General features: G+C 34.9%; 1 protein-coding gene across 4 annotated transcripts in view; it reads left to right on the top strand.

Moving 5' to 3' along the window:
- Positions 1 to 20,255, top strand: part of CAMSAP2 (calmodulin regulated spectrin associated protein family member 2) — a 79,242-nt gene that overhangs the window by 41,403 nt on the left and 17,584 nt on the right. For 2 of the 4 annotated variants that reach the window (XM_051625018.1, XM_051625019.1), the window contains exons 4-8: positions 71 to 154; positions 4,595 to 4,627; positions 8,781 to 8,922; positions 12,044 to 12,183; positions 19,868 to 19,961. In XM_051625018.1, coding sequence (XP_051480978.1) covers positions 71 to 154; positions 4,595 to 4,627; positions 8,781 to 8,922; positions 12,044 to 12,183; positions 19,868 to 19,961 — 493 coding nt within the window. The remainder of the gene's footprint in view (positions 1 to 70; positions 155 to 4,594; positions 4,628 to 8,780; positions 8,923 to 12,043; positions 12,184 to 19,867; positions 19,962 to 20,255) is intronic. The other 2 variants (XM_051625020.1, XM_051625021.1) reach the window with 1 other exon arrangement.

Genomic DNA, 20,255 nt, shown 5'->3' on the forward strand with positions numbered 1-20,255 from the left:
AGTTTATAGAATTTTTGGAAACTTGTAATTTCTATCACGTGTTTCTTAGAATAAGCTGTTTTGTCTCTAGGTAAATGAACATTTGAAAGACATCATGGAACAGGAACAAAAACTAAAAGAGCATCACAGTGCAGAATCTGCAGGAGGTCAAAAGGTAGGTGTAGGAGTTAAAATGTTTTAAACAAGAGTAAGCATTTATCTATAAACAAAACCAATTTGCGTTGAGTATGTATACGTAAATATACTTTTGCAGACATTGAACTTGTAACTGCTTGTTAAAGAAAGCAAACTTTTAGTATTGTCATTTTCTTACTAGCTTTATAATTTCAATAAAAATATCCATTTAAATGTAGCACTAAGAGTTGCACTGTTTATTCCCAGTTGTTCTGTTTGACAAATAAATCTTTGATAGCAAGGAGACATCTGTTATGCTAGTCCTAAGGAATTTCTGAAGATTAATGAATACTTCTTAATCGATTAAAACTAGTCAGATCTGATATGAAAAAGACCCCCATATATTTCCTTGTCAACTACATGTGTCTCAAAAGATATCTGTATGTGGCATCATCAGAAGCATTGCTTTGGCTATGATCCAAAATATTTATTACAGGTTTTAATATATGTATATTATAAAAACACATTGGTTTATATCCTTTCCTAACCGGATTTTTTTTTCCTTTTGTTTGTGGAGCTCAGTTAATTAAGTAGCATTATACCCATCGAAATACATCAGGATAACATAGAGTTCCAGAGTATGTAAAATTGCTTGCTTCAGAATGAAGTAATTTTTCCTATTGTGATGTAATTATTATTGGGGAATTGGTAATCAGTTTGAATCCTTTGCTATTATCTCTGCACTTGAATGCACAACAGGTTTCCTAGCTACTGCAAGGCTGTAAACCTAGTGCTGGCCCTTGTCTGTTTTCTTGTAAGCTGCTATCTCCTTCCCGATGCTGCTCTGAAGGAGTTGCAGGTTACTTGACTAGAGTAGAAGTTCAGCTTCAAAAAACATGAACTCAGTGAATGTTCTTGGACTTGTGGTTTCTTTTTAAGTATAAGGAATGATGAAGGCTAATTAGTAAGTATGCAATTCGGCAACAGAAAATGGTATTTTTACAATAGCAGCGTGACCCTGGTTGTTTTTCAGCTCCCAACTGCTGCTTTTATTTTTGTTTTGTTTTGAATCTTAGCATGAAGAGGAACAGGAATGTTTCATTGTGTTTCTTTTCTGTGTTCCACCATGCTTTTCAGGTTAAGGCTCTGTTTTGTTATTTACGTTCTTCATGTTAACCAACACAGTGTAAGAAACTTTGCAATCTCCCTTCTGGTCTAGCCAAACACCTTTGGATATTTAAGTTTCAGAGTTTAAGATGTAGTCAGACTTCGAATCTGAACTAAATATAAATTAAGTATGCCTCATCTGATGATTTACAGAGATGGCCAAACAAACATGGGAAGAATATATAATTCTAGTAATTAGGGAAAGCTTTTCTTTAATTTATGGCCAAGAAGCAACAAAGTTATCTACATAAAAGGTGAAAAAAAGTTAATGAGTAGACTTTTATATTACTTTATAATTTCTCACTGATAAATTATCAGTTGTGAAAAATAATTTCAGCATAATCCTCAAACCTGCCAGGTAAATGCCTTACTATCTTGCTAGAAATTTGCAGTGAACCTTTTTGCAATAAACAATATCTAATTTTCTAAAAATTGTATGTGTCGTATGTACAGATTAATAAATGATGCAACTGATAAGATATACCTATTTTCTATTTATGGATAGATAAAACCAGTATTAACAGATTATGAGATTGCTTTTGTTTTCCTTCACTTTCTTATGCTGCTAGCTTCCTGTAGAAGATAAGAGAGGAAGGAGTATGTATGGTTTTTAGTTCCAGGTAGCCAACCCCTCTGTGCATCTTGATCAGCCGGTGATTTGTGGTAACCTCATCTTTGTCTGGTAGAGTTTCTGCATCTTCTTTCAGAATTAGGATTTCAAATTTTGTAGTGAATAGATTTGGTTTTCAGGCTGACGTGGAATAATATGTAGTGAATGTACAGTTGCACTGGTTAAACTACTAATTTTCTATGTAGTTGAATCTTTCTCAAAACCTGTTCTTTTTCCATCTGCTTTTGTGATTTAGACTGTATCAGTCTTAGCAGGTTTGAGCCAGATCGATGAGAGAAAAACATGTAAGAGTCTTCATCCAAAGACAGAATTCTTGAAACGTTTTAAAAATTAGTTTAACCAGTGCAACTTTTTGTGTGAAGGTAAAAACACTAACACCATAGTTCCACTTTCAATTTCATGTGTCATAAATCCACACTGCTAGCAAAAGCTAACCTACCAAGAAGAAAAGTTTGTAGCTGGATCAACTTGGTCCAATTAATGCAACTAATGCACAGCTGCATGTACAAAAATGATGGTGCAAGGAAGACAGCAGAAATGAGTATTTAATGAAGGGCATGATTACAATTTTTTGGCATCGGAGGAGGAACTTCTATGGAGTTAAATGTATGTCTTTTTATTTAATTAGTTAAGATTAGACAATCTTTTTGTAATACTGTAAGCCCTCAACATGAGAGTCTGTTTTGTTCCTTCATTTTGTTTCATGATTGAATTTTTTCTTTTTAAACATCGGGAGAAGTCAGTCAGGATTCTCTGCTTACTATGTTTTACAGTGACTGATTTTTAGTAAGTTCTGAGTGAAAAAAGTTTATTCCTGTTGTTGTAAAGTGCCAGTTCAGCAGCTGAAATCCCATTATGTTGTTTAAGAGATTTCAGCTTTTCTTATCTATTTTCTATAAATGTCCTTACAAAGTGTGTATTTATAAGTATTAGAGTATGTTTGAATGTAAAGTTTGTTATCTTCAGTCTTTCAGCCTCTTGAAGCATATTCATAGTCATCTCAGCCATTTTGTCTCAGCTAGTTTTGAGTTCAGTTTGTACTGTTACAGAGAGCTGGTCTTTGGAATCGAAACAAGTGTCTGCTTTTTTCCAAGGAGTTCTTCAGCCTGTCGTTACATAGAGATTGATGGACCTTTTGAGTCCATGTCTGAAATGCTCTTCACCTTGATAAATCAAAGAAGAATGTTGCTATCAGTTATTAAGTAGATTAATAGGCAACCCAGGTCTGATCTCAGTTGTTCTACCTGAAAAAGATTCAGGTTTAAAATTCCTGATTGCAGTTGAAAATTAAGATAATTTGTTTTGATATTCATGTGCTTTTTCACACATGAACTGTATTTCAGTGAGGTGAAGAAAAACTGAACCCTATGCAAAGTGCTTCAGTTGGGTGTGGTGGAAATGTCTAGAGCCACACATGAACATGTCTTGTTCATTTTTCCTAAGAAGCTTTGGGATTCTCCACGGTAACAGTCCAGTTAAATGGAGGAGAATAATGTTGAAAATAGTCGTGTTACTAATGCACACCCAGCTTTCCCACATAAGAGCTTTGTTTCATTACTGAAATTATTTTAAGGGTTTTATAGAAGCTCAGTATCTTAACAATGATGTAAAATAATAAGCTTCCATAGCAATTTTTTCTATAGTAGTTTTAAAACTGCTTTTTCACCATTTGCAGAAGACATTTATCTTTATTTAAAAAAAAAATAAATCTTACCTACACTTTGGTAATTGGTTTAATTTTTTGAATTTCTGCAGTGAAATCAATAGAGTGGTGAGGTTTTCTTTGTGTATTTATAATACTGCTACACAATGGTTTTTCTCTTAATAGTAGAGGTGACATGCCAGACTAGTGTATAGAGTTACAGAAAAATTCAGTCACTTCAGTCTGCTTAGGATTAAGCTTTTAGATCAAATTTTGTATTTGTAAAACTTTTTTTTTTTAACTTGGTGTAGTATTTTTTGATCACATATGAGATTAGAATTGTATGTGTCAGTTCTGATAATTTCTTTTCCAGTAGCCAAAACTACATCTACATTTCAGGTCATTGCACATCATGCAGCTGATGCTAATGTGATTTGCCATTGCCTAAATATAATTGCCTGCACCTCTTGTTGTTCTGAAAGCTATTGTATGATTGTTTTAAAATATCATTCAATGTTATAAACATAACTGTTTGGCTTGAAGTAACTAATGCAAACTTCACTGCAGTTGGTTGTACTGTACTACAGTGTGTTGATACGTTTTTTTCATTGCTTTAGCCTCCCTGCTTCCCCATATGTGCTGCTGGAGTTCATTTTGATACTTGTGATATCATGACTTCAAGTCTCAAATGAATTCTTCAGTCGGATTGCATATATAGAGTACGATTAGATGTGTGAAAGCAGTAAATAGAACCTCACTGATCTGACAATCTTATCTGTTCATGTGGGAAAATTACAATGTTGGTCTACAAAGACTGCAGACAATTTTTCTCCAGTGTTATTTCTGCTAATTAGTTCAAAATGCAGAGGTTACAGTGCACTAATGCTTACCATTAAATTACAATTCACTGTTATGCAAAACTGAGAATGTTAAAGAAAATTGCTTTGTAAAAGTGATTTATGAAATCTGATAAATTATTCCTTTTTTTTTTTTCCTTTGCTTTTTGCTTTTATTCTTTTTTCCTACTGCTTCCTCTGAAGTCTCCTACCAAATGGTTTTGGAAACTGGTTCCTGTAAGTTTGCCCAAATGCTTCAATTTGATCAAATAGCTTATTTTGGGAATGGCTTTGTCCATGTCATGCTGATCTAATCATTCATTTCATTTAGCTCTACAAGATAATTTTATAGGAGATTGCTCTGCAAAAGTGTTCATAATACAGGAGCTTCTTTTGCAAGTTAATCTGTGCAAAATAAATGTAAGATGTGATACTGGATAATGGATTATGTTTCAAGCAGTCAAGTTTTCTATGGGTTTGTAGAAGGCAGTGCTACTTTTAAGCAACTAATGTCAAGTTATCAGATTTTTTGCAAACTACATTTTCATAAGCTTTCACTAAACACATCCTATTTGATTCTGATTCTTGTAAATAAAAAGAGACTTGCAGAAATAGTTTTTGGTTGTTGATGCTATATGGAATCTGAAATTCTCTTACTTGTTTTAACAATATGCAATCATACTATTTGTCTAGAACTCCCTGATTTTTTAGCTGATTTAAGACTAAGGTTAACCTCTTCCCACACAAAGTAACCCAAAGCAGTCTACATTTAATGACACTGTAATTTCACTAAAAGCAATAAAAAGTAACTGTTCAGGTCTGCAATTATAAAAAAGCTTATTTTCTCTGTGCTGTGTCACCTTGGTGTTACTGTGACTTTCCTCTATCGTATAGTAATTCACCCCTGAAATGCATTCAGATTGTTTATCCTACAACAGGTTTGGCTGGGACCAAAATAGTCAGCTGTTCAGGTATATGCAGAATTGAATACTTCTGGTCTGAATTCCAAAGAACTAATTCTGATCTATCTTTGATCTAAGGATTACCAAAAAACTGGTCTAGCAGCCCCTCAGATATTTGTTGTAATAACTAGTAAAAAATTGATCATAGATTGCAAAGAGAATTAAAAATAAGGCGGTTGCATGAAGGCGACAGCAGAAATCACTTGGTGTCTGGAAAACCAGTTTAAAAATACTGTCTTTAGCAGACTAATCGGTATTCAAATTTGTCTTTAATGCTTATATATTACAGTTGTGACACACACAAATACACTGCTTTTCATGGTATAGTCCTTCCATTTTGGTTTGGAATTAAGATAGCATAGTTAAATGGAGGGGATAATGAAAAAAACAAAACAAAACAAAAAAACAACTGTGATCAAAAATTTAAGCACTTTTTGGGGATTAGATTTCTACAAAATAAGCTGGCTACTTCAATGCAGTTTCATAATGTGGTTTTGTCCTATTTTTGCCTAAGGTGTTAGTTTACTAATGATTCTCTTCCATTGCACAAAAATTGTATCCAAATAGAAAATATTAAATCTATTGAACAGCTAACTCCAATTTGCCTGCCAGTTGTCCCTAAACAACTTGACCTGGTGCAGTTTATGTACCTTTGAGCTTGTTAGTTTAGTAGACATAAAGTTAAAAGCCAAGTGCTACTAATAGTATAGTAGGAAGACTGTGTTTCAAGCTGCTCTGAGTTCAATCAGTCTTCTGGTCTCTCCCCTTTATGTAGAGTGAGTGTTTCATAGTGAGAGATATTCCTGAGCATAGAGGCAGCTGAAAACTTAGTCTGAGAGGTAAATTCCTAACATGTTATTTACTATATGGTAAATACAGAAGAGCTTTTATTATTAATTATTAACTTAGAATACAAATGAGCACTTATGATAGAGTAGCTGGAGTGCTGTTGGTTTGTCTTTAGCTGACCTTGTTTATTTGCAAGTGTCTCGACTAAACCTAGGCTTGTTTAAGTGAAAGAAGCTCAAAGAAGTTAAATCAGACTGGTTTTAGATCTAAGAAACAAGATGACTGTATTAGCATTTAAGTTTAAATAAGCACTAGAGCTTATAAAAAATATAAAGCTTCATCTTTTGCATTATTGCATTCATACTTAGTAGCAAACATTGCAACTCATGGGAAGAGTTTCTTCAAATGGAAGTTTATTAAAAATGTAGTGCAATTACCATGTCTTTTATTTTTCAGTGTAATTTCTTTTAGCTTTTCAACCAAATAGAAACATGATACCTGCTATATCCTAATGAACCTAGCATATCTGGTTATGTAAGTCTGTTTTTTCTGAAGCATTGTGCCTGGCATACAGTCTACAATGAATTAAGTCCTCTTTCTAGGTCCACTTTAATGATGTGACACAGTTTTCAGCATCTGCAGGCACTGTTCATAAGGCCAGTGAAGGCATCGTTGAAGTGACAGACTTTTTCACAGGATTTGCTGTGCAAGATCACTGTATTATCAATTTCAGATATTTTTTTAACAGTCCATTAAAAAGATGCTATTTAGAAGAATAAATAAATTACACAGGGCTTGTTGGACCCTGATGTTAGATTTTCATAATTAAATAGTAATATGTCATGGACTAATTTCAGTCATTTTGAGGAGGAAGTTCTTCAACAAATTAACATGGAATTTTCATCATAGTGGATCATTGGATTGCAGTGAAGTGAAAAAGAACAAACATCCACTGCAAGCATAATTGACCTATTTAGCTGGAAGTAGTAGGGAGTATCACTAACCTAGGGAAAAGAATATTAATAATGCATGAAACACTAATGTGATTTTTTTGGTGTGTGTTAGTGAATATTTCCCATAACATGCACAAAAGGCATTTTCGTTTTTATACAGCATACTTGACACAAATAGCAGTATGCTTCAAGTATGAAATAAAGGCTCTCAGGGATTTCTTTTAAATATTAATTGGTTAAAGTATAAGTTCTCTGGGCCAAATACAAGCCCTTTATTTTTCTAGAACTGATGTATCTGCTGTTGACAGATTAGACTTGTACTTCTCAGCCCAGTTAGAAGACACTGACATTCTCTAAAGATAATCCCATGTGATCCTTGACAGAAATCCAGTGACAGTTACATACAGCCTTCATGGTTATTCTGCGGTTCTACTGACTTTTTTTGCCAGCAAAGTTAGCTTAAATGATTCCCACTCCACCCATAAAACCTCCAGCCCTATATACTAATTCAGTACAGAAACTGAGGAGAGAGGTGCTGTAGTTAAATCAGTGGTCCTACCATGCAGCCCCAGCAGCAGTTGTTCCAGCACAGCCAAAAGATGAAGAGCAGGAGATAGGAACTGTCGGCTTCGGCTTTGCTAGGAAGAGTAATGTCCACAAAGACTTTTCAGAGTCCCTACAGGGTGACTTCCAGTATAGTTCTGCATAAATGAATGAAAATAGCATAAAATTACCTCAGAAACACTCTTGGCATCATAAGCAGTTCTGTGGTAGGAATAGAAAAAATAATGCTTCGTTACGGTTTTAAAAATAAGTCTTACTAAATAAGACTAAAAAATTAAAGTCTATATCACTTTCTTTCACCTCCATTTATTTTTCCAGGAGGAAGTGAAAAGAAACTAAGAATTATTAATAATTTTTTTTACGGAAGCCTCCCCACCCCCAGTTTTTTCTTTTTTTTTTTTAATAAAATAAGTAAATAATTGAAAAAGTGAACCCATGAAGAATATATTGACTGCAGATAAATGCTGTCTGAGTATTCTGAGCTGTACACTGAATTTTATGCACAGAGTTGTTTATCAAAATATTTCCTTTCATAAGTGAGCCACTGTGTGGTCATAACACTTGACCATTAATGCTTCTCTGTGTTTACAACTGCTTATAGTGACATATGCTAGTAATAAAAATGGAATTGATCAAATATAGATTTCTTTGTTTCCCAATTTGCCATTAAGCCAGTTATATGAATGAGATTGGGGCAAGATTCTTAGGTGTGTTAACTCAGTGTCATTTGACTTGCCAGTAAACTGAAGTTACACTAGCTAAGGATGTGTCTCATTGTGTTTGCACACAGATAATTTTTCATGTATAGCAGTAAGTGTTGAATGCTAATTAAGGTATATGATGTTATTTAATTCACTGTGCTATACAGAGATCATAAAAAATAGGTGATCTTGAAGGAAAGGCTCAATATTAGCATTGTAGGTTCCTTTCCTCTTAGATATAATTCATGCCAGTCAAAATGGGGTATAATGTGAGTAGTTGTAGGAAATTTAGCACTGAGAATATTGAGGTATTTATTGAATACTGCTTTTTCACAAAGAGTGTAAAACTTATGGTATGAATCTATTTCTTAATATGTTTCAGAGCCTTTGTCTCTCTAAATTTCTTCATTGTATATTGTAGGCTCGTTACAGGAAGGAGCAAACATTGCTTAAACAGCTGCCCTGCATTCCGTTGGTGGAGAATCTGCTGAAAGATGGTACAGATGGTTGTGCTCTAGCAGCCCTGATCCACTTCTACTGTCCAGATATTGTTAAACTGGAGGGTATGTCTAACGTGTCTCTCAGCTAGTGAACATATGTCCATAAAAGTTTAAATGTCTGTGTGAAGGAAGCTACTTAAATATGATATTCAGGAAGCCTAATTTGAGTGTAGTGGGTCCAATATTAACTTTGTGCCTGTTTATATTTACATTTAAATAAAAGTATCCAAGGTGTCTTTCCATGTTGTGCTTACTTTTATATTCTCATGCTAGGATGAACATACTAAGATATATTATTACAGATCTGACTGTGGCAACACATTTGCCTGTGTGCTATGAAACTTGAAAACACCTGGAAAACTCTTACTCTTGAAGCTGCAGAAGTGCTTTCTTGTGAATCTTAGCAATTATAAATTCGAAACATGGAAGAGGCTAGAGTTAGTTAAGCTCTGCAGAGCTGCACAGCATGACAAATAGTTGCTCTGTGTTCTGAGCTTTTAGTTCATGTCATAGTTACTTATATCATTTATGGAGTAAACAAAAATATATCATGTAGAATGTATTGGTGTCATGCTCTTCTATAACAGCAATTGTTTGTGATTATGAGCAGTTTCATCTTGTTCTTTTGCTCAGTGGCCTGGTTAAAGTTGTATCTTCCTCTTGGCAACTAAGAGCCTCATGTAGTTGTAAAATGTCTTGGCAGCTAACACCCGTCATTTTCTGCCTGTGTTCTGTCCGTGATACCTTTGATGTCGTGGGAACACTTAGACAGAAACATCCTGAGAAATCCAGGAATAAGAACACGGGTATAAAGCTTGCTAAGGACTGAAACCTGGAATTCATATACACAAACACTTTATAGAAAGCTTCCAGCACAGTAGGCGTTGAAGATGAAAGATACTAAAATGCATGTATTCACCATTCTTTGGGTGGGAAATTTGAAAAATACAGCTTTTGATTTACATAGGTGTTGCAGCCAATTGTATACTATTGTATGTGACTAGGGGAGAGTTAAAACTTGGGTAGTGTTGAAGGGGGGCAACATCTATTTCCTTCTTACTATTTTACCATGGCTGAAAATACTGACAGACCCAAAGGTCTTTTACAGATTGTGTGACTACATATTATACCTATCAGCAGATTGCTCCAGCATCTGACTTTAAATAAGCCAAGGCACATGTTGTCTTCAAAACTTCAGTTTTAATATTCATGTTAGGTGTCCTGACATCATCTTCCCTAAAGATACAGAAAGGTGCATGTCATTGTCTACAAAGTAAATTCAAAGATACTCTGAAGCAACTAGAAGCACTTTAAAAAGGCTTTGCCCATCTTCCCTGTATTTAAATAATGTAATTTTGGTGCAAGTCAAGTTTCACTGAGATTTGATTCTATACTGGAACTGAGGAAGGCAGGTAATAAAAATGGATATGCAAAAATGCTTTCAAATACATTAACAAAAAAGAAAAAAATACTAATCTAGAGCTCTCTGTAGTCTGAAATAGATTTTCTTTTCATTAAGACTTTATTTAACTTTCAAATCTTGGCTTCCTTCAAGGGATACAGGACTAGAAAGGACTCCCTATGTCAGTGAGCCAAGAAATCGGCTATTGAGTGACATTGTATAATCCCTTTCATGAATTTATCATGTTCTATCTTAAAACTGTCTAGCTCTTTAAAATATGTACTCTTCTTTCAAACTGTTGCAGAGCTCCATCATTTTACATGGTTTTAAATCTTGCTCTAGTTTTCTACCTAAGTGTGCTTGTAGCCTGCCTGTGTGCCTTTGTTCTTCCAGCAGTGCCCTTTGGCTTGAATATCTTCTCCTCATCTGATGTCAACCTTTTTGATATATTTTCTTTTTTTGTTTTGCCCAGGCTACTGAATTAAGCTTTTTCAGTCTCTCCTTCTGAAGTAGATTTACCATTCCTGTTATTATCCTCAGTAGTCTTCCTCTGCAACTAGTCCACTTTTGGTTCATCTTTCTTGATTATGGATGGTCATAATTGTACTCAGACATCCAGACTGGCATCTCATTGCTGCTTTGTACAGTGCTTCTATGTTGCCACTGGAAATTAGCTGCATGATGCTTAAAGCTCATAAACATTGGCTAATGCACAATAACCTCCTGCTCTCTGTCACACTTTCAGCTAGTGAATTACATTAGAATTTCCCTAGATCAAAATTCTCACTTCACATTTTGCTTTACTAGTTTCAATCCCATTTCAGTCAGTTTAGTGAAACATATTTTCATGATCATCATCTGTGGGGTTGGGTTGATGGAATGATGGAATATCATGAAAGTAGATTCTTTGTCTGAAAAAGGAATCCTAAATAACTTAAAACTTAGGTGGAACTCTGTCAAACACTGCTGCTTTAGAAATAAAATCTGATGCATACTCTGGAAGTATATTTAATTTTTTTTTCATTCACTCTACAAGGACTGGGTTTTATTCAAGGAAGTTTTTATTGCTACTTAATTTCCCAAGAAGCAGTCATAAAACGACAACAGGAGGTAAACTGGGCATAAATAGTATTCAGACAATGCTGTGTGACTACACTAGTCTGTTCACTGTTACCATTTCGTTGTCTTTAAATAGCACTTTCAAACAGAGTATGGAAATTCATATATGAGAGACTTCAGATCCTTGTAAAGTCTAACTCCATGAGGGCAAATACATAAGATTAATCAGATGCTGAGGGGTTTTTTTGGGGGAAGATTGGGAGTTAATAGCATTAAAATGTACTCTCAGATCCCTATGCAAAGACAAAGAACTAGTATGTATGGAAAACTTTGTGGAAAAAAATGCATTTCCTATTACCATTGCTGTATAGAAAAAAAATCTTCTTTTAAATAATGTGTATTACTGGTTAAATATGGTTTTTCATTATATGGAAATAGCAGGAGTTAGAGCATAGCTTCCATTTTCACTAAAGGCAAAACAGGGAAAATTAAACTTGTCAGTAATGAAAAAACAAAATTAATGTTTGAAAAAATATCTAAAGATATGAAAAGTAGAGTAATTTCTTAAGTTTAGGAAATAGAAAAATAATAAGCTCCTGGGGGGGGGGGGGGAAATCATGTTTGAATTTATACAGAAAAAGGTCCAGAATCCACAGAAGCAAAAAGCACTTTTTTGAAAATCTGTAACTATATCTAATCTTTATTTCTGTTCTTCCTTTTTAGATATTTGTTTGAAGGAGACAATGTCATTGGCTGACAGCTTGTATAATCTACAATTGATTCAAGAGTTTTGTCAAGAGTACCTTAACCAGTGTTGCCATTTTAGTCTTGAGGATATGCTCTATGCAGCTTCCTCAATAAAGGTAAGTAAATAAATTAAAAGAATGAGTTCAGCACCCACACAGCTGTTTTGCTAATGATATGTTTAGTCTTTTTTGGTCTGCTGCTATGTGAAAAAGTATGTTACATCTCTTGTGGTGTAGCATGCTACAAACAAATTTCAGCAGCTTGTAAAACCACCTTCTTTTGGCAGTTACGTTGTTATAATAATTTCAAAATATTTTTTTAAAAGAACATGTGAAAGTATATAAACTGATTTTGTGCAAAACTGTTTCACAGTTTGTCGTGCTTATTAATTATTTGTTAGCTCAAGAATGTAATCAGTGATATTTCTGGTCAAATGTAATAGTGATCAGCATTAGTTTAAATTTATTAAAGTTTAAAACCAGGAAAAAATATTGAAGAGTTCTTCATGGAATTATTATTCTTCATACTCATTTCTGTGTACACAGTAATTTAATGTTTTTTTGCCTTAAACCTTTTCCACTTTTGTAAAAAACTGTAAAATTTCTGAGTTAATTTCATTGAAAAATCTGATGGTTTTATGCCCAGAACACAAGCAGGAGTGTAAGTCCAACAAATACAGTTGCTTGAATAAGTAATTTTTAGCCATTTGAAGATTTTGCTCTTTTGGGAAGAGGGGAGAGAAAAATTTTGCTTATTCTATAATTTTTTAAGCCTGTGTGGAAATACACAGAGTAATTGAATTATTTCTTGCCTAATTGTAACTTTTTCATTCTTGTGTTTCTGTAAGACTTTCTTCTCTATAAAATGCGCTTCATTTGCTTAAGGTTCCTGTGGGCCTGCCTTTAGGGAATGAAATATTTTTATGGAATCAGCATATCCATTGCAGATGGGATGTAATTGGTTTCTAAATATCTGGGTCATTTCTCTGCTTTTATGATCTTTACAGCAATCTCACCAGCTGAGTCACAGAGGCCAGAGCTTGAATACAGCTTTGTTGTCTCTTGTAGGGTTGAACCCAATCCTTTCCCCATAAGTAATTAACTGCCAGAGTGAGTAAGGGTAGTAGGACCAGACCCTGGTAATCTAGACTACCTAGCTGTTGCTGTTTTGTATATACAAAGGTGTGTAGTGGCTGCTTTCCTTCAGCTTTTGGTGTTTTTAAATTTCAGATATGGGAATCTACCTACCTAGGTGTAAAAAAGCTGCTGCATTGCAGTCCCTCTTCAGTTTCCAAACATGCAGTTTTGCAACCATATTTTAAATGATCTTGAGTAGGGCTCCCTCACTGCATTTAGGTTTGTTTTGACTGCATACAGATAAATGGAATAAATGGATTTCATTATTCTTTGTTTCTTTTCATTTCATTACAATTACTGATACATTTTTTATAATAATGGTTTGAATTATTTCAGATCAGTATGCACTACAAGCTTCAGTTTTAACAAAGTAACTGTATTAAATACTTTGTCAATATCCCAATGCATCAGACTACACTTTTAAAATGCTACAGGTAATTTTGCTGTTTCTGAACACTTTTTTTAAAGGGCATTTAGAGTTCTTTCAAAGATGTAGAGTATTTCTAGAACTGAGAAAGCCCTTTTGTGATCGTGTTTTTACAAGTTGCTGTGGTGTGGATACTTATTTAGATGTAAATGTTACAAAGAAAGGCTGCCAAGTTTTTCTTCTCAAACTTGGCATGGGAACTGGCTAGTACTAAAATTTGCTTTTTCCAGTGTTAGAATTAATTTGCTTTCAAAATAAATTCCCAGTTAAAGAGCTCTTTCTTAGTTTTCCAATGCATCTGATTAGAATATGTTTTAATAAATGTACACATTCTCCAAAGAATTTCATTGTAGCTTTGAAAAGCTTCTATTGTGAATGGCTATTTTACACAGTTAATGTAAATAGTTAATATAAGTCACCTTTATCTCAGTTTAAAAAATTTATGTGGTATGAAGTTATAGGATTTATAGAAGCATGTTTTGTTTTTAGGTGTCTTTGTTATTCACCAAAATCTTCAATTTGTTTTCAGGGTGAGTCATACTGTCACATAGGTGGCACTGTGCTTTCAGATAAAGGTCTGGTACTGTCATAGTGATGACAGAAAGAATAAAAAGATGCAAACTACTGATACATTGCAGAAAAAAAGCCTAAGGAAAAAAAATACAGCTGAGTTTTTGGGATAACAGTGCTCTGTCTTGTGTGGTCCTAGAAATTACACTAGGTGTCCTGACTTCATTGTAGTCTTTGAGAAGGAAGGGAGCAGAGCCTCTTGAAAGCAATCAATCACAAAGTGCATACCTTACATTCTTTACTGGGCACACTGCACTGTCCTATTACATTAAATCAAGGTAGGATGTAGATGATATATGATACAGAAATTTAATGCAGGACTTGACCAAGGTGATTGTGCCCACTTTTAGCTTTCCATTCAAAACACACAGAAACAGATTCAGATTATTTTAAAATGTCACTTAACAAGCATCCAGAATATTTGATATAAGGCTCAGATTTTGCAGCAGATGAAAATGTTGACTTAGTTCTGTTTTAGCACAGGAGAAGAATAAGCTTTGTCTGGATTTCTAAACAGCTTTAATGTGTCACAATCAAGTGAACCAGAAAATAAGTTCTGTTGCCACTCCTCCTCTAAGAAAAATATATTTGTGAAGTTCTTCATAAGATGTTTACTAAGGCAGGGCTACTGAAGTTACAGGAAAAAAATACTTGAGTACATTCCATGGATATTTGAGGGATACTAAGGGACGATCCTTGTTCCTGGATGTTTTCCTTTGAGACAGGAAATGCAAATAGAGATTACGTAAGAAATAATCACGGTGTTTTTCTGAATCCTCCCTACATATTTAACAAGAGGAAAGAACAGAATATCTTGGGTTCTCCTTGGTTGTGCAGATAGGTTTTTTTGCCCTGATCTCTTCCCTTTTCCTGTAAACTGCTTTAACCTGGTAAAGATTTTCTTGTGGGTTTTTTTTTAAATATCTTGTTCTTCACCTGTATCCGGGAAATTACACAGAACTGAAAGAGATGGTTTATTGTGTCTTGACGTGCACACGTTCTGCCTATCCAAAGAACAAGTTTGTAGAAATTGAAGAACTTGCGTGACGTACCATCACAGGCAGCATGAACCATCCTGCAGAACAGTACAGCTTCTTCATTCCATTGACTCAACAGTTGATTAGCACTGCAGTGTGTAGTCAATATGTAGCTTTTGTGGCTTGAATAAAGGTCTCTTGCTGTGCGTAATTCCTGAAAAGATGTAAGGCACATGTTTGGATGCTGACTAGAAAGAAAAAAATGCATGTCACATGTTCCATTTGTCATGTGAGCTATATGTTGAAAGTATTTCTAACAGAGGAAAAATACATCTTTAGTTGTATATGATTATATTCTTGATATTTTTAGATAATTATGTGCTAGTTTGTTCTAGTAGGACCACAGGGTTCAGACCTCAGAACAAGTCATTTATGAGATTAACTGTCAAAGAGCATACTGGCAGACTTGAATTATTCTATGTTTACCATGATTTGAGAGCTCACATAGGAACTGGGCACTGAATCAGTTGACACACTTCTGGAAAAGTGTCCATAAAGGCGCTCCAAGAGTCACCTGTCTCTTTAGGGGTGTCTATACATAGAATCATGTACTCTTTGTCTGCATATAGCAGCTACTGCCCTTATGTTGTGGTGAGCGTTATACAACCCACTGTTGACACTAGCATCCTGCTATTCTCAGTGTGTGGATTCTTGGGGATTCACCAGGGCCGCAAGTCTCTACAGCCGCTGGGTTCCTGGGAGACTTTGATGTGCTGCCCCTCACTCAGCCTGAGGGCTTCTCTCTTTGGCTGCTGTTCTCTGATAACTGTAGAGTCTGCTGCAGAAGACAGATGAATACAGAATGAAGCTTTCTGAATGTGAAATGGAGCAAATCTGAGAAATGGTGATTATCTCTCATCTGTGAAAGGCATTCCTCTGACCTAAATGTGGGGCAGACTCTAAACTCTGCAAAATCACAACTGAGCACAGGGAATAGGTACCTTATTTTGGCATTTAGTTACTAGCCCGAGCAGACAGAACAAGCATTTGTGCTGTCAAAGGCTCAGTAGGACAAATGGAGATGCTGGTTCCAGAACTTCCTTTTTTCTTCTTTTTCTTTCACTGCTGAATTGAACAGGAGATTATATCTAAAGGTTTTTTTAAATACTAAAAATATTTATTGTATTTGAACTTTCTGAATACTTGCATTTTCTGATGTCATGTTAATGGTGACTTCATAAACAACATAAGCAGAAGTTATAATCAGAACTGTGTCCTCTGTGATATGATAGTGTTCAAATATGTCAAATAGATAAATCCCAGAAATTAAGGGCTACACAGTGTCCACAAGTATTGTGCAGCTTTTCCTTCAATCTTGATTTAAATAAAAACCACAAGCATTGCCAGTCAGACTGCTCACCCAAGTCTGAACTTGAGATGAAGCCCCTGTAAGTGCGTGTAGCACTCCCTAGGGACCTGGGAGAGCAGCTGGCTGTGTTTGGTGAGGCAATTAGATACGTACGGTGGGAGTCCATCCAGGGATTAATTCCCATCTGGCTGGTTCAAAGTATCTGGGATCAGGAATGAATAGGATTCAACCAGGGAACAGTTCCTTAAGAGAATATTTCTCTCCTGAGAGGGACCAAATGTTCCTGACTTATTATTTAAAGGGAAGCAGCATGGATTACTGTTGTTAACCAGCCTGTTTACCTAATTCTTTGTTCTGGTCTGAAATAAGACATACTGGAGTTTTCAACTTGAGTTATTGTGGCAGGAGATATGACAAACTGGTAGTGCATGGATCATACACAGAAGTGTAATTTGGCCTTTTCCAGAGAGTTTGAAACATTCCAGTTTTCTTTAATCTTAATACGTTTATGTCAGCACTTTCGTAACACATAAACTATAGATTTGTGTTTGAGGTAACTGGGCTGCTAAACAGAAATTTTTATGTGCATCATGATACAAATTTTGCAGTGTATTTTTATGCTCATTTTGAGAAAATTCCTAGGAGCATCTTTCTGGTCAATTTTAGTGCTTTTCCATTCAGTGGAAAATGCTTTTCCATTCAATTTTTTCAAACCTGATTACAAATTATTTGTGTCATTTAGGTATATACAAGCTTGTAGTTAATATTCTATGAATGTGGAAATCTAAAACCTGTAAATATTAGAAGGATATAATTTAAGTTGCCTGATTGGACTTGTAATTTCTGTTAGCTAACAGGATTTACAAAATAATTGTGTTTTTTAAATTGTGGAGGGGGAATAGAGATAATAAAATAATGTATCTCTTTTGTACAAAATTTTATAAAGCAGGCTAGCTCACATCTCCCTTTGTTACAGAAGCAAGTAATGACCTTAGATTTTGTACTCAGAATATGGGAATAAGATAATCTTCTGAAATCTGGTGGACAGAAAGATTTTTATTTTACTGAAGCAGAAAACACAGTAGGTAAAATGTAACCAGTAGTGCAGCTGAATATATGCAACTAATGAACAGTCTGCAAATATTAAATGGAAAAAGTAAATCAGTGTTTAGCAAATGAAAGCATCTATGAAGCTGCAAGTCTGCCATCTGCTGTTCAGTGGTTTTGAGCCAGTCTGAACTGCTCAGAGCTTAGTTTATTTTTAGTACTATTGGAATACTGTTACACTTCTGAATATTTTTGTGTGATAATCATGTGACAAGCTATTAGAACTCTTGTCAGCATAATTAAGGTAAAATCTATTGATCATCTATGTACATTCTTTCTAGTCCTGGGTAGCAGGATTACTGCAGACCCACAGTTAGTTTTTCCAAAATATTAAGTTATTAACCATCAGTCTTCCCCTTTGATCATTATTATTAATGACCCTTTCTGACTAATAATAACCTGGGAGAAAATGAATTTTCTGTTGTGATGTTTTACCATCAGACATCTAAAGGAGCCCGAGTTTTAAACAGGCTGTGCAGCCAACAGTTTAATTTCTGCTTCAGGAAATACCACTCTGTTGATTTTGAAAAAACAAGCTGTCTAGGAATAGTTCAGGACTGCATAGAAGATATTCTCAGAAGGAATGTCTGAGTCCTTCAGAACACAGTCATGCTATTAAATGCAGCATTTCAACAGAATAAATTGGTGTCGTAAAATATAATATTATTTCACATGGGCACAAAGCTGTAGTTAATTTTTTGTAGCAAGAAATTCAATTTTAAAAGATAAAGGTTTGATTTTTTTCATTCTTAAAGAAAAATAAAAAGGGAAAAAGTATCTGATAGTTCAGTGTCAAAATGCTGTTTTCCTCAAGTACATAAAGTTTTATAGGCCCAGATAGTAATAAAGACTTCTTTTTAAAAAGGTCACATGGAAGTATATTTCTGGGTTTCAAAATTAGTTCATAAGTTGCAAGTTGTTTTTAGTTTGTAAAAATTAAACCAACAAGTTTGTTAATTTATGTTTTCCCATTTAAGCTGTATGAAATGTTAAATGAAAATAGCATGAAGTGGAGAAAATAAACCGGATATTAGAAATTATTCAGTGTTAATGACATGAAAAAGTGACTAAGGACACTTGCTTTTGTAAGTATTGTTAGCTAGATGTTACTGGGTTTTACTGTAGAAAGAGTTTCTTTAAACTGTTTTAAGAAGTTGTTTAACTATGGTTTCCCAATTCGATGCCTAAGTAGAGGTTTGCATTGTGTACATTTTGAGGCTTCCTAAGACTGGTGACACAAACCTAAAGTCTGTGCACCTGCTTGAGTCAGCTCAGGCCTGGATGCTGGTTGATCTCATTCAGTTGGTATTTCCAAATATGAGGTTGCACTGAACCAAGTGGATGTAGCAGTTTAGAACTATGATAATTCGGCCTCTGAGCCCTTCAGCATTCATAGTCAACAAACCTGGTGTTTTGTTCTTCTTATTATATGCCCTTAGAGCAGAAACTGCTGCTGTTCCTTCTGACTGGTTTTCCTCTCCATCTGTATTTTTATTGTAGTTCATGTCCCCAGTTCTTTCTTCCTTTCCACTTTTTTTTCCCCTTGTGTTGAATCTGGCTCACACTTCTGTGTTTCACAGCTGTGTATGAGAAAATACAGCAGGAAGATGTGTCAGCAATAGATTAAGTGTTCGTAAACCTCTGGAACCAAAACTTTGTTCTAGCCTGCATTGAACAAAAGCTGCTGGTGGTTTTTATTTTGCATTAAAAATTTAGAATTTTGGGTAGATCTTCACAAATAAGGCAGAAAGCACATACTTGACACGAAGGCCTACCTCAGACAAAAAATTCCTACAGTAGAAGAAAGGGCTGCCAGAGTTTTTCATGTTAAAAAGTCCTGAAACTTTTATTGCATATCCTTGCAAAACCAGGTTTTCACTACTCGTTATGGAAAAGGCTGATGTTTTTGACAGACTTCATTTTCCACCTATGCTGTACCTCTCTGTCCTGCCTGCGAGACATCAGGCCAAAGCATATGCTTATTATGAAGGATTTCAACCCAAACGGTTACAGTCTGGTCAAGTTATGTGTGTTAGATAGTTGGTGCTACAGGTCAGTCTTGCTGATCTCATTTTATTTTCTAAGAAATTGGTAGAGAAGAGATTGTAAACTGGATGAATGCAGAGGCATATCCTGAATGCTGCCTAATCCATTTGCAGGCTTGTGTTTTAACATAATTTTTTATATATATTTTTTTTTTTTTCCTTTGGGTAGAGCAACTACATGGTGTTCATGGCAGAATTGTTCTGGTGGTTTGAAGTGGTGAAGCCATCATTTGTACAACCTCGTGTTGTTGTGCATCCCCAAGGTAATTATATGAAGGATCAGTTCTAATATGCAGGTGTTTAATATGTATGTGTACAGATTGTCATTGTGTTCACAAATATAGTGAATGTTTTCATTAACAGGATTTTGTGCTGTACAACCCCCCGAAAGAAGGAGCAAAGTACTCTTTCCTCATCTTCATCTCATCTCATAAATCATAATTAGAATTTGTTGTCTATTACCAAAAAATCATGTACATTGTTGTGGTATAATCACTTGCAAATTTCCTTGACCTAAACAAGGGAATCCATGTATGGGGGATTACAAACATAATAAG

Source organism: Apus apus, chromosome 7 (assembly GCF_020740795.1).
Source record: "Apus apus isolate bApuApu2 chromosome 7, bApuApu2.pri.cur, whole genome shotgun sequence".
NCBI classification, from domain to species: Eukaryota; Metazoa; Chordata; class Aves; order Apodiformes; family Apodidae; genus Apus; species Apus apus.